The sequence below is a fragment of the Dermacentor albipictus genome, chromosome 8 (genome assembly GCF_038994185.2).
Source record: "Dermacentor albipictus isolate Rhodes 1998 colony chromosome 8, USDA_Dalb.pri_finalv2, whole genome shotgun sequence".
In the NCBI taxonomy this organism is placed as follows: Eukaryota; Metazoa; Arthropoda; class Arachnida; order Ixodida; family Ixodidae; genus Dermacentor; species Dermacentor albipictus.
The window spans coordinates 103,670,596-103,683,941 of NC_091828.1; the positions used below are offsets into that span (position 1 = coordinate 103,670,596).

Sequence of the window (13,346 nt, forward strand, 5' to 3'; positions counted from 1 at the left end):
CCAGCTTGTGCGTTACAGTTCTATTGAAAGGTCGGAAAGGGCACGAGGAAGCGGACGGTATAATATTGGAATTTGTATACATTTTCTGTGGCGTCGTCTGTTAACGTGGACCAGTCGAAGACGCCTTCGTCATAGTTTGGTTCGGCTTTCTCGCTATACCATCCTGCAGCACACTATGCGCGATATTTCGACGAAAACATGGTAAATTCAGCAGGCCAGACGCGGGGGTAAGAAAGGACAGCAATTCGTCGTTCTGTAAACTTGACTATATATGTGCCGGTGAAGTTGCGAGTAATGACACAGCGTCATCCGAAGCGCTCCGCAAAGCGAGCCGGGTCTTATATGCGCCCGAAGCACCAGAGCGGGTGGCTCATTCGTCAAACGCGCCGAGGAACAAGCAACTAAAAATATAAGAGCCGGCGACGGTCTAAGAACAACTCGACGCCGCTAGACGGACACGTGCGCAGACGCGTGTGTTCGCATCCGCCGGTGAAGCAGACCGGATGTTGTGGCGCTCCCAAGAGTGAGGGACGCGGGGCGCGCGCCAAATGTGCGCGACAGCCTCAGTGCGACACCGGTGCATGCGCCGGAATTCAATTAGCCGTCGTCTGCTCGCGTCCCCCCCCCCCCCACCATCCTGTACTCAGCCCCCATAACTGGAAGCAGACGGACACCGGCAGACGACAAGAAACGTGCAGTGGCTCGGAAGGCGAATTCGATAGATGCCTGCCTAATTTGCAAAGCCGAATGAGCAACTTTGGCAAGAAACAGCTCGCCAATCAAACGACGGGCAAATAAAGCAGACAAACACGTGTTGTCTGCTGCCGTCTTCTCGCGTAGGGAGAAAGAAGGGGCTCAGATTCACAAATACTGCGACATGGCTAGCTGGTATGGGCTCACGGCTGTGCACGCAGCGGAAAGCAGATGAGAAGACAAGGAACAGACGACACAAGCATTCGGTATCGTCTGTCCCCTCTCTTCTCGTCTGTTCTGCGGTGCTTAAGGCCACTTATTTACAAAGCAGACGCTCGGTCGGGTTCATACATAAGAACAGAAGCCGGTCAGTCTTGATTGCCGACAAACGCGATCGTCCCAGATTTGCCGCAAGTGCTGCTAGTAGTCAGCAGACGCTAGCTTCCGCAGCACTGCACCCAATTAAGTACAAGCATAAAAATTGTGAGCGTAGGAATGAGAGAGGGAAAAGCGAACACGTGGGGAGAGAGAGATAGAGAGGGGGGCGGAGAATGGAATGACAGAACTGTAACTCTAGACGCGTCAAGCACGGAGGAAGGATGTGAGAGAAGGAGCGAATAGGGGTGACGTTACTACGTGCCCATGTCACGTGGCATCGGCGAAGCCCTTTCATGGTTTCGACTTACGGGTGGCCTCCCAAGACGCACAAACGAACGGCTGAAAGGGCCGATTGTTTCCAGCAGACGAGTGATCTGCAACCACGGAGAAACAACCCGCGGAACGGCTAAGGGCTTCGATAAATCATATGTTGGAGTTAAGTGACAACCGCCTAGCTCTTTGTGCGCCATCGTATGACCGTGGAATCCGCACTCCCACGGGCTGCAAAACGTCCTTGCATCCCTCATTTTATTTTATTTTTACTCGGCATTCTTCAGTTTAGATAATGGTGATGAGTGTTCGCTGCGGGCTAAAACATGTCTCGTATGCTGTTTAGTTTCGCTATAACGAGTGTGTTCCTCGCACGTTTTCACTATTGCCACGGATGCAACATCTAGACGGAAGAAGAGAAAAATCAGGCATATCTAACCAGAAAAACTAAAGGGGTATTCCCGCATGCAGCCTCAGAAGCGATAGTGTTTCTGAGATGCTTTTGCGAGACTACAAACACCGGCAGCGTACCTTAAACTCCGTCTTAAAAATAACTGCAAACGGACACCAAGGACGGATATGACGTTAAGCATTAATAGTAAGCTACACTTTCCAGTAGCGAAAAGATGGTACAGAAGTTACATAAACAGGGATCAAGTGCCTTAACAAGGCTCGCCAACGTTTCGATAGGTGGACCTACCTTTGTTAAAGGCCTTTGATAAAGATAGGTCCACCTACCGAAGCGTTAGCCAACCTTTCTGAGCTACCTTATCCCTGTTTATGCAACTTCTGCCCCAAAGTGTGCTACTTCATCTGTAGGCCCTCTTGAATAGCGAAAAGGTGATTTTTACCGTGAGAGACTGCTCTGCAAGGGGGGATAGGATGTCAGACGTAAAAAAACGAAAGACTGGTGGAGAAGCTTCACCACCAGCTCTCCGCGACGTCATGCAGTTTGACAGCGTCTGCTCGCAGTTAGTTACACATTTATTGACAAACAAGGATAGCGTTTAACGCTAACGAAACGAAAGGCTCAATCAAAGCGTCGAGAAGTTTCGACGAGATGACTTGTTGTAGTCAGGCCGAACACAAGTGCCGATGTGGAAACATTGCCCCCTGGCGGAGTCTTTCAATGGTTGCTCACTTTTAAGCATCTCAGGCCTCCGTAGTCCTATGACCCTTTTTTAGCTGCTTGCATAATAGTTCGGTGAATGCAATCAGTGACAAAAATGGTTCGCCTTCCTTACAAGCGCATCGCACAGCAAAGGAGCACCGGACAAAAGCTACGCTTGAACAGTTAACGTATACGTTACAGCAGACGCTTCCGCCCGATAATAACAAGCAGACAGCATATTCATCGGCGTCGTCTGCTCAACCCGATATTAACAAGCAGACGGCAAATAGCGATCGTCTGCTCGAGCCGATAATAACAAACAGACGACATAATACTCGTCGTCTGCTGCTCCACATCCGGGTTCCAGGAGACACAGTGCCGCAGCCGCCGCTGCTGCTGCACGGGCAGGCAGCGCCCTCCGATAAAAATAAAAAAATAAAAAAAGTACCGGCCTGCAACAGGTGTGCGCGAACTGAACCGTGCCGGAAAGGAGAAAAACCCTGCAACAGGGCGAACATCCGGGGTAACGTGAGACCGGATGTGCCGGAAGTGTATTTAACACCCTGGCCACAGCTACAGAGATGCAGACGACGCGTACGCGGCGACGCTATAGCGGGTGAAACCAGGAACCGTCCGTGGGTGTGCCCATGGGTGCGTAGTACAGTATACATACGCCCACCCTGTGCACTCTGCGTCTATACGCTTGCCCACTCGCGTATGATGATAAGTGAAAGAAAAATAATAACGAAGACACGACGCACGTAAGGCGAAACGGGTACAACGCGACGAAGGCGTTGCGCGGTGTTTTAGTTAAACGGTCTCCGAGATTAATTGAACCTTGCTGGCAAGGACGGTCGTTTAAAACGGTGGTTTTTAGGAAATGCTTGTTTGCTTTTTGTTGAAAGAAAATGAGTGAGAAAACACCTCCAACTACACTGCCGCGTTCTGTTTTCTCGCCACCGCGGGACGACCCACGGCAATTCAACAGCCCGTGATTGATGATCGTTTACGAAAGCCTCGTGGGCTGCTGTAGACGAGGCTGGCGCGTCTCTTCGTAGGCCTACCTTCGGAAACCGTACGATACAGACTTCGTAGACAGCAACCGCTGACGCGCACGAATGAACCGAACGAAAATAATAAAATTTAGAGGCACACTGGCTTAAAGAGAGAATAAAGAAGTTATTTAAGCTGTATATTAGCAAATTACTTATAGTTGCCAGAAAAAAATAGTAAAAAATAAGTCACTTCAAGGCGACACCGCCTTGAAGTACCGGTGGCAGAAAGAAAGAAATTTTCACGACGTCTATCCGCACAGTTCTCGTTAAAGATAGACTACGACGTATATTGAAAGTGCCCGCGACTGAATTTGGCAAGCTTAGACTACAACGCTTATTGAAAGAGCCAGCGACTCAATTTGGCAAGTTTAGGTAACGTTTAACGAGCCACAACGGCCGAAATACGACAAAAAAAGAAAAAAAATGAAAAAGAAAGCGCCGAAACCCGTGACGTCACATTGACGTAGGAACGCTGGGGGCTTCGGCGCGAAATTCAAAGTATCAAACTTCGCCATTCATTTTCTCCGCTGATAATCAAGCCATTCGCGCGAAACGCCTGCTTTTCTAAAGCGATAGACACATACTCAACGCGACGTTCTGCCCACAGACTGAGCAAGATTAAGCGAAAAAACTGTACCACGCGTCAGTCATCTGCTCGCCGTGTGCGCCTGGGCAGCGTCCGGCGAGTGAAGATGGCGACGGAGCCGGATTTGCGTCCAGCCGGTCAAACAGTTAAGCCGGACTTGAGTCCAGGCGGTCAAAGAATAAAGCCGGAACGGCCGGACGGAGTGCAAGACACAACACACGCACACGGGAACGCACGACAACGCACCGGAAGCGGCGGAGAAAAAAAAAAAAAGAAGGACGCCACGTTTGTTCAGACATGACTGCGGCCCAGCGGATGCGACAATACACTGGTGACCAAACGCCCCGGCTAGGTTGGCCCCTCCCGTATCCACTTCCCTTCCCTTGGCACCCATTCTGTAACTCTGATAGTCCAACGGATACACTGCGCTTTACATGGCCTGCCCAGCTCTTTTTTCCTCTTAATGTCAACTAGGAGAACATCGGCTATCCACGTTTGCTCACTGATCTATACCGCTCTCTTCCTGTCTCTTAACGTTACGCCTAACATTTTTTTCCCTCCATCACTCTTTGCGCGGTCCTTAACTTGTTTTCGCCCTTCTTAGTTAACCTCCAAGTTTCTGCACCACACGTTAGCACTGGTAGATTGCAATGATCGTACGCCTTTCTTTCGAACGATCAGCAATAAGCTCCCAGTCAGGATTTTGTATAACGCCTGCCGCATACGCTCCAACCCATTTTCCCCCCTTCTTCTTTACCATCACCAGAGACTTCAAAACTGTCACGTGACACTACCTCCTAGTCTTTCGTCTTTCTTCCCCATTCCTTGTGACTAAACACCCTGCATACTACTACATCCCAGCAGCACCGACATGCAGTGCGGATATGCATGTATTCTGGGACGATCACTTTCGGCGATACTATATATTGGATCGGCCACCAGGCTCACGCCGATTGGCTGGTCGAGCAAAATCGGACGAGCCGATTGTCTGGTCGAGCAAAATCAGACGAGCCGATTGTCTGGTCGAGCAAAATCAGACGAGCCGATTGGCTGGTAGAGCAAAATCGGACGAGCCAATTGTCTGGTCGAGCAAAAACGGACGAGTCGATTGGCTGGTCGAGCAAAATTGGAGGAGCCGATTGTCTGGTCGAGTAAAATCGGACGAGCCGATTGTCTGGTCGAGCAAAATCAGATGACCCGATTGTCTGGTCGAGCAAAATCGGACGAGCCGATCGTCTGGTCGAGCAAAATCGGACGAGCCGATTGGCTGGTCGAGCAAAATCGGACGAGCCCATTGGCTGGTCGAGCAAAATCAGATGAGCCGATTGTCTGGTCGAGCAATGTCAGATGAGCCGATTGTCTGGTCGAGCTAAATCGGACGAGCCGATCGGCTGGTCGAGCAAAGCACTACGTCACGCGAAGGCGACGGCGTCGTCGCCGAAAGTGGTCGTCCGCGAATACGTCTCCAGAGAGAGAGAGGGGGGGGAGAGAGAGGAGAGAGAGAGAGAGAGCCGCGCGAGCGGCTCACACCAAAAAATAGCAGCGGACGGACGCAGACTGCGGATTACAGAGGAAACCGGAACGCGGCCGATCGAGCGTGTGTGCGTGTGTGTATACGCGCGCCGTAAACGCGTTCTCCATTCACGCTGCCGCCGCCGAGAGAGACTATACGACGTGGTGGGCGGGAAGAAAACAGGTATACGGCAGCCACGAGAGACGAAGCCTGCGCGTGTACGGAACGGATCTGGACGGCCCACGCTGAGGTCACCGTCGTAGCACGTGGGCGCGCTGCGTATGTATAACGTAACCAGCAGTGCGCGCCGATCGCGTGGGTAAACAGCGCGGGTGAAAAGAACGCAAGAGAGAGAGAGAGGGAAATATTAAGGTCACAGCGGGTGGGCCAGCCTGGACGAGAGAGCGACATATCTGAGAAGGCGAAGCAAAACAGACGGGTGTATAAGGAAAAAAAAGAGAGAAGAAACTAGATTCGTGGGTTGACTGCAGTGTAAGGCAAGGTAGGGGTCTAGCGTGTGCGTACGAGCGCTGATTAGGTGTCCAGTGTATGCGAACGAACCGGAAGGAAAGGGGGGGGGGAGTGAGGGGACATCGCCCCGAGATTGAGCGGGCGGGAGAATTTTTTCGCTCCGGTTGTCGACGAGGGACGGGTGATGAAGCACACAGCGCGGTCAACTCGTAAATGGAGCACCGTATAACTAGTAATAAGGTCGACGAATAACTCGAACATTTCAAGCTGCCCAACTTTCGTCGGAAAAACAACGGCACTGCCAAACCACGTAAAAACACGTTGTAAACAACACGAGTGTAGCAATCTGTAGAACGTGCGTTTTTTTTTTTCGAACCTTCGGACGAACGCTAGAGTCTGCATGCCACACAAACGATTGTTGCCACGACTGACTCGGTGTTCAGGGCGATAATTACACTAATTTCGTAACTTCCAGCAATCATGTACAGAGGATCCCGGTACGGTCTTGTGACCTTGGGATCCCCTTCTGCGTATCCTTCTTGTTATTATAATAATGCTTTAAGACAAAAACAAATAAATATTTCATTTGATCGCGCGAACGCGACGGGCATGACAATGAAGAGGTGACATGATTTTGGCTTCTAGCGCGAAGTGAAACACGGACACAGAAAGGAGCGGACAGGACGAGCGCTAAGTGTCCGTGTTTCACTTCGCGCTAGAAGCCAAAATCATGTTACCGTACCAACTCGCCCAACTGTCTATCCTTTTGAATGAAGAGGTGGCCACGCCTCCTGGCGGAGGGGAGCCGACTGACCTCGATGAGGGTGACGACGAAGACGAACAGGGGCGGCGGCCGGCAGCTGTAGTGGTCCGCGTAGTACTTGCGGTCCCTGCCGTCCGGCAGGAACTCGGTGGCGATGGCGCGAACCATGCTGCGGAACACGGAGCCCTCGGCCCTCGCGCCGGCGCCAGGGCGGCGCCACGGGTCCTCCTCGTCGTCGGCCGCCGACGAAGACGAGCCGCAGCCTGCGCCGAATCCACGCACGTCTATATACAGCCACGTCCGCCAGATACTGTACACGCGCTTAGTGAGGAAGCTATTGTGGGCATTGGAACGACAGAAAGCTGAGCTAGTTGGTAAGGAGGATTCATTATGCGAAAAAGGTGAGGCGTGCAGACAGGACACAAGAGAAGTGGACAACCCGAACGGGTTCGTGTTGTCCACTTCTCTTTCTCTTGTGTCCCGTCTGCACGCCTCACCTTTTTTTTTGCATATTGTGGGCACCACCGGAGGAAGGAAATAACTTCGTTACTTCATCCATCGCGGAAATAAGTCTAGCTTCTTCCTCTAAGGTGGACGCCCAAATCCTGCCATGTCGTCGTGCTCCGCCATCTTGGCGTTTCGAGCCAATCAGAGAGGCCCGCATATACGTAGCACGCACCGTGAGCCAATGAGATACGACAAGATGGCGAGCTCTACGATGCGGCGGAAACCTACAATGCACATTTGACAGTGGCAGTGTCTAGGGACGCCATTCGGGAAATTGTCACACTCACTGGCTGCTTACAGGGCGGCTGAGACCTCTCTCGCTGGCTTCAAAGCACCGACATCCGTGGCGGAACGTGTCATTGCCCGGGGTGCTACGCGTGAACACCGTCCAATTCTGCCATATTGTCAAATTCTCTTAATGGCGTCGTCTTGTGCCAATCAGCAGAGGCCGTACATGAGCCATCCTCTGGACCAATCAGAGCTCACAAGATGGCGGATTCGACAGCGCGGCGGAATGTGACAATGCCCAGAAGAGCACCCGATAGCGCAAACCCTGGGAGCGTACAACAAGCTCGACTATTAGAACGCGTATCCGTAGCCACGTCCGTAGGCCACATCCACACTAAACTGCCCGCTCGAAGGACAGTGTCGGGTAAAGAGAGAGAGAGGGAGAGCGAGCGTACCGTAGTATCCCCTTCCGGGAGACACTAAACTGCCAACACCTTGAAACTGCCCGCTCCAAGGACAGCGTCGGGTAAAGAGAGAGAGAGGGAGAGAGAGAGAGAGAGCGTACCGTAGTATCCCCTTCCGGGAGACACTAAACTGCCAACACCTTGAAACTGCCCGCTCCAAGGACAGCGTCGGGTAAAGAGAGAGAGAGGGAGAGAGAGAGAGAGAGAGCGTACCGTAGTATCCCCTTCCGGGAGACACTAAACTGCCAACACCTTGAAACTGCCCGCTCCAAGGACAGCGTCGGGTAAAGAGAGAGAGAGGGAGAGAGAGAGAGAGAGAGCGTACCGTAGTATCCCCTTCCGGGAGACACTAAACTGCCAACACCTTGAAACTGCCCGCTCCAAGGACAGCGTCGGGTAAAGAGAGAGAGAGGGAGAGAGAGAGAGAGAGCGTACCGTAGTATCCCCTTCCGGGAGACACTAAACTGCCAACACCTTGAAACTGCCCGCTCCAAGGACAGCGTCGGGTAAAGAGAGAGAGAGGGAGAGAGAGAGAGAGAGAGCGTACCGTAGTATCCCCTTCCGGGAGACACTAAACTGCCAACACCTTGAAACTGCCCGCTCCAAGGACAGCGTCGGGTAAAGAGAGAGAGAGGGAGAGAGAGAGAGAGAGCGTACCGTAGTATCCCCTTCCGGGAGACACTAAACTGCCAACACCTTGAAACTGCCCGCTCCAAGGACAGCGTCGGGTAAAGAGAGAGAGAGGGAGAGAGAGAGAGAGAGCGTACCGTAGTATCCCCTTCCGGGAGACACTAAACTGCCAACACCTTGAAACTGCCCGCTCCAAGGACAGCGTCGGGTAAAGAGAGAGAGAGGGAGAGAGAGAGAGAGAGCGTACCGTAGTATCCCCTTCCGGGAGACACTAAACTGCCAACACCTTGAAACTGCCCGCTCCAAGGACAGCGTCGGGTAAAGAGAGAGAGAGGGAGAGAGAGAGAGAGAGAGCGTACCGTAGTATCCCCTTCCGGGAGACACTAAACTGCCAACACCTTGAAACTGCCCGCTCCAAGGACAGCGTCGGGTAAAGAGAGAGAGAGGGAGAGAGAGAGAGAGAGAGCGTACCGTAGTATCCCCTTCCGGGAGACACTAAACTGCCAACACCTTGAAACTGCCCGCTCCAAGGACAGCGTCGGGTAAAGAGAGAGAGAGGGAGAGAGAGAGAGAGAGCGTACCGTAGTATCCCCTTCCGGGAGACACTAAACTGCCAACACCTTGAAACTGCCCGCTCCAAGGACAGCGTCGGGTAAAGAGAGAGAGAGGGAGAGAGAGAGAGAGAGAGCGTACCGTAGTATCCCCTTCCGGGAGACACTAAACTGCCAACACCTTGAAACTGCCCGCTCCAAGGACAGCGTCGGGTAAAGAGAGAGAGAGGGAGAGAGAGAGAGAGAGCGTACCGTAGTATCCCCTTCCGGGAGACACTAAACTGCCAACACCTTGAAACTGCCCGCTCCAAGGACAGCGTCGGGTAAAGAGAGAGAGAGGGAGAGAGAGAGAGAGAGCGTACCGTAGTATCCCCTTCCGGGAGACACTAAACTGCCAACACCTTGAAACTGCCCGCTCCAAGGACAGCGTCGGGTAAAGAGAGAGAGAGGGAGAGAGAGAGAGAGAGCGTACCGTAGTATCCCCTTCCGGGAGACACTAAACTGCCAACACCTTGAAACTGCCCGCTCCAAGGACAGCGTCGGGTAAAGAGAGAGAGAGGGAGAGAGAGAGAGAGAGAGCGTACCGTAGTATCCCCTTCCGGGAGACACTAAACTGCCAACACCTTGAAACTGCCCGCTCCAAGGACAGCGTCGGGTAAAGAGAGAGAGAGGGAGAGAGAGAGAGAGAGCGTACCGTAGTATCCCCTTCCGGGAGACACTAAACTGCCAACACCTTGAAACTGCCCGCTCCAAGGACAGCGTCGGGTAAAGAGAGAGAGAGGGAGAGAGAGAGAGAGAGAGCGTACCGTAGTATCCCCTTCCGGGAGACACTAAACTGCCAACACCTTGAAACTGCCCGCTCCAAGGACAGCGTCGGGTAAAGAGAGAGAGAGGGAGAGAGAGAGAGAGAGCGTACCGTAGTATCCCCTTCCGGGAGACACTAAACTGCCAACACCTTGAAACTGCCCGCTCCAAGGACAGCGTCGGGTAAAGAGAGAGAGAGGGAGAGAGAGAGAGAGAGCGTACCGTAGTATCCCCTTCCGGGAGACACTAAACTGCCAACACCTTGAAACTGCCCGCTCCAAGGACAGCGTCGGGTAAAGAGAGAGGGAGGGGAGAGAGGGAGAGAGCGTACCGTAGTATCCCCTTCCGGGAGTGGTGGCAGCGCTGAGGCTGCCGTGCCGCTGGCAGTAGTTGCCCGCTCCGGCCCGCGTCTGCTGCTGCCAGATGTCGCGCTCGTCTCGGCGGTGCACGGCGATCTTAAAGCTCCGAGTGCGCTTGCCGCTCATCTGCGAGGACACACAAAGAGAAGCCGATCATGGTACGGCGGCTTAAGAACACACGGGACATATAAAGAATAGAACACTGGATACAAGTTTGAAAGAAAGACCACGACACATTTCGTCCCTCAGACGTGAGGCCTGCTCGTGAACGAGGCTCTGATCGAACTCAACGTCACCGGGTGGCATCAGAGACATTTAGCGGGTCCGCTATTCCGGCAAACCGGGGCGGTTTGGGCGGATTACCGGATGGTCGGGGGCGTAAACGTGAGCGGCGAGGTTGGTGGCGCCAGCTGGTGGTGCAAAGCTCAACCACCTAAACGCAGAGCCAATTACTATATTCTTCTTAACTGGGGTGTAAGTTTTCGACAGCGGCGTAACTGTGAATACAATTACGCCGCTGCCAAAATGCTTCGCTGCACCAGCAGCGAAGCATAAGTAGGTTACTGCAATTTTAGTTTTGTGTTTGTCTGAATAAGCTCTGCAACACCAGGCGGCTGCACTGCTCCGGCCGCTCACGTTTACGCCCCCGACCATCCGGTAATCCGCCCAAACCGTCCCGTTTTGCCGGAATAGCGGACACGCTAAAGGTCTCTATTTTTCGCTGCGCCTCCGGTATTCCGGACGTCTCCGGTATCCCGGACCTCCCGGTATCCCGGACGTCCCCGCTATTCCGCGAGTGGGAAGTTTGCGGACAAACCAAATTGTCTCACACTGGATCGATTGGCACCGCAATACCAGCGCGATGAACCGTAGTATAGCAACGACTGCGCGTGCGTGACACGTGACGTCACAAAAGAAAAAGACAGACAACCACGACATGTCCCTGTGGATGTCAAGTGCGTACAACTGCTTAACGAAAAAGTCGAATACAAAGATGAAAAACTGTTTCAACAGTGCAGTTTTAGTTTGTCCGTATGTACACCCATCGCGGAACACCTGGTCACCGGAAACACAGACGAGAGAAGCCGCGTTGCTGGCGCCCTTTTGCGGCGTAGAGTTGTAACCGGCGAGGACGCAGAGCTATTACTCCAGCCTGGCAACCATGTGTCACTTCTCTGCTGGTGTGAAGCACTGGCAGCGGCGAAAACATTAGCACGCAGTTTTTTAAATTTTTTTCCTGAGGCCACGGAACGTCAACGCAATACAAGATTGTTTCTATAGCGAGTTGTGGTTGGACAAAGCGTCACAAGATGTCGACACCGGCGTTGTTATGGGTTTCTCTATTACTGTTTACAACTTGGATGTACGATGACGGGAAATTCAATAGGACACCGGCCCTTCTGTATACGGAGAAGTCGTGAAGTTTTTCTCTAAATACCCACGGCCGTCCACGCATCCGGCGACCCGTTATACCGTGAAGGGTAATACGTGTATTGGCGAGCCAAAGCTTAAGTCTAATTAAAAACACAAACAAAAGGGTATTCCATTTTCCCCTCCAATCCATCGCCGAACACGAGAAAGCTTTCTTTTTCGATTGACCCCCGCGCTATCGGCGCTCGAACGAATACACACCGGAACTCATTAGCGGAGACCGTTCGATTGGAATCGGATCTAGTGAACATAGTCGCAACGCACGAGACACTTGGATGGCTGCGTGCACATTGCTGATGAACGGAGATTGGATGGTGCAATCGGGGGCTCTGAGTTGGGGGTTGAGCGGGCGGGGCGGAGGTTACGACCTAATCGGGGTCGCTGTTGAATCGATTCGCGCGTGTGCCCGGCCTCGCAGCGCTCTACCGAGAGACAAGAAGACCGCCAGGAAAAAGAAGAAAAAAAGAAAGAAAGAAAAAGAGGGGAGAAAGGTAAGATCACAGCAGCACGTCCGGTGGAGATGGAATCGACGCTTATATATACATCCGATTCGGAACGGGAAATGACCGCCCCGCGAGGACCTCGGAGATATACGGAGGAAACGGTGCCGTCAGCACGGCATGGCGGTCGCAAACTGAGCTCTACAGTTCTGGCATGAAAACACGAGGTGTGTGTGTGTGGGGGGGGGGGGGGGGGGGGGTCAACGCGCGTAACACATTCACTTTTTTTTTCGTTTCCCATTACGCAGAAGCGTATACGCACAAGCAGCCGTACGAGATTATCAGATATGGAAATTACAGCAGCGTGTATATAAACCGGTCTCGAGCCATTTCGACTGTTCATCTGTAAGTGCTCTAGAGTTGTTGTTTTTTTTTTTGTACCTCGAAAGTACAACTATTGCTCGCGAAACGCTGATCTGCTTGTAGCCAAAAAAAAAAAAAAAAAATGAGAGAGTTGTGGTTTACCGCTCTGTATACGGCTATATAAGCGGTATCCGTCGCAGCCACCTGCCAGCTTTGCGGGCTGTGCCAGCTGTGCATACGGGGCGCGGTGCATGCATCTATAGCATATATGATGAACTGGCAGGTGGTCCAAAGCATTTGCAGTAAGCGACAGCGTGGGTATACTATACGTTATGCTAAAGCCCTCTGTAACACATGCACGCTAAAGTCTGGCATGATGTCGGAATCCAAATATGTATACACATCGCCCACTTCTTCACCCTCTGCTCCCACAAATCGAACTTTTCAAATTTCAAGTTGCGCGCCCGATGCACGAGTAAGTTTCGTTCTAACCACTCACTCCCTCCGCGCCTCCCCCCTATCTTTGTCGCAAGAACTTTTCATAGTCGAGTTTACGTACTCGATTTAGCACTTGTCGGGTTTGCGCTATATAGCCTTACGGGCTTCGTCAAACCAACTGAAACTGACCGCAAGTCTTCCTAAAGCGTATACAGTACGTGTAACGCTATGTGAGCTCTGCCGTCCATCACCTAATTGCTGCTGACACAACTATTTTCGGCGTGGTCGCTG

General features: G+C 52.5%; 1 protein-coding gene across 4 annotated transcripts in view; it reads right to left on the reverse strand.

Annotated features, from left to right (window-relative positions):
* LOC139048923 (protein rhomboid-like) overlaps positions 1-13,346 on the reverse strand; it is a 226,774-nt gene that overhangs the window by 33,118 nt on the left and 180,310 nt on the right. For all 4 annotated transcript variants that reach the window (XM_070523892.1, XM_070523893.1, XM_070523895.1 and 1 more), the window contains 2 exons: positions 10,356-10,509; positions 6,892-7,103 (listed from right to left, as the gene is read on the reverse strand). In XM_070523892.1, coding sequence (XP_070379993.1) covers positions 6,892-7,103; positions 10,356-10,509 — 366 coding nt within the window. The remainder of the gene's footprint in view (positions 1-6,891; positions 7,104-10,355; positions 10,510-13,346) is intronic.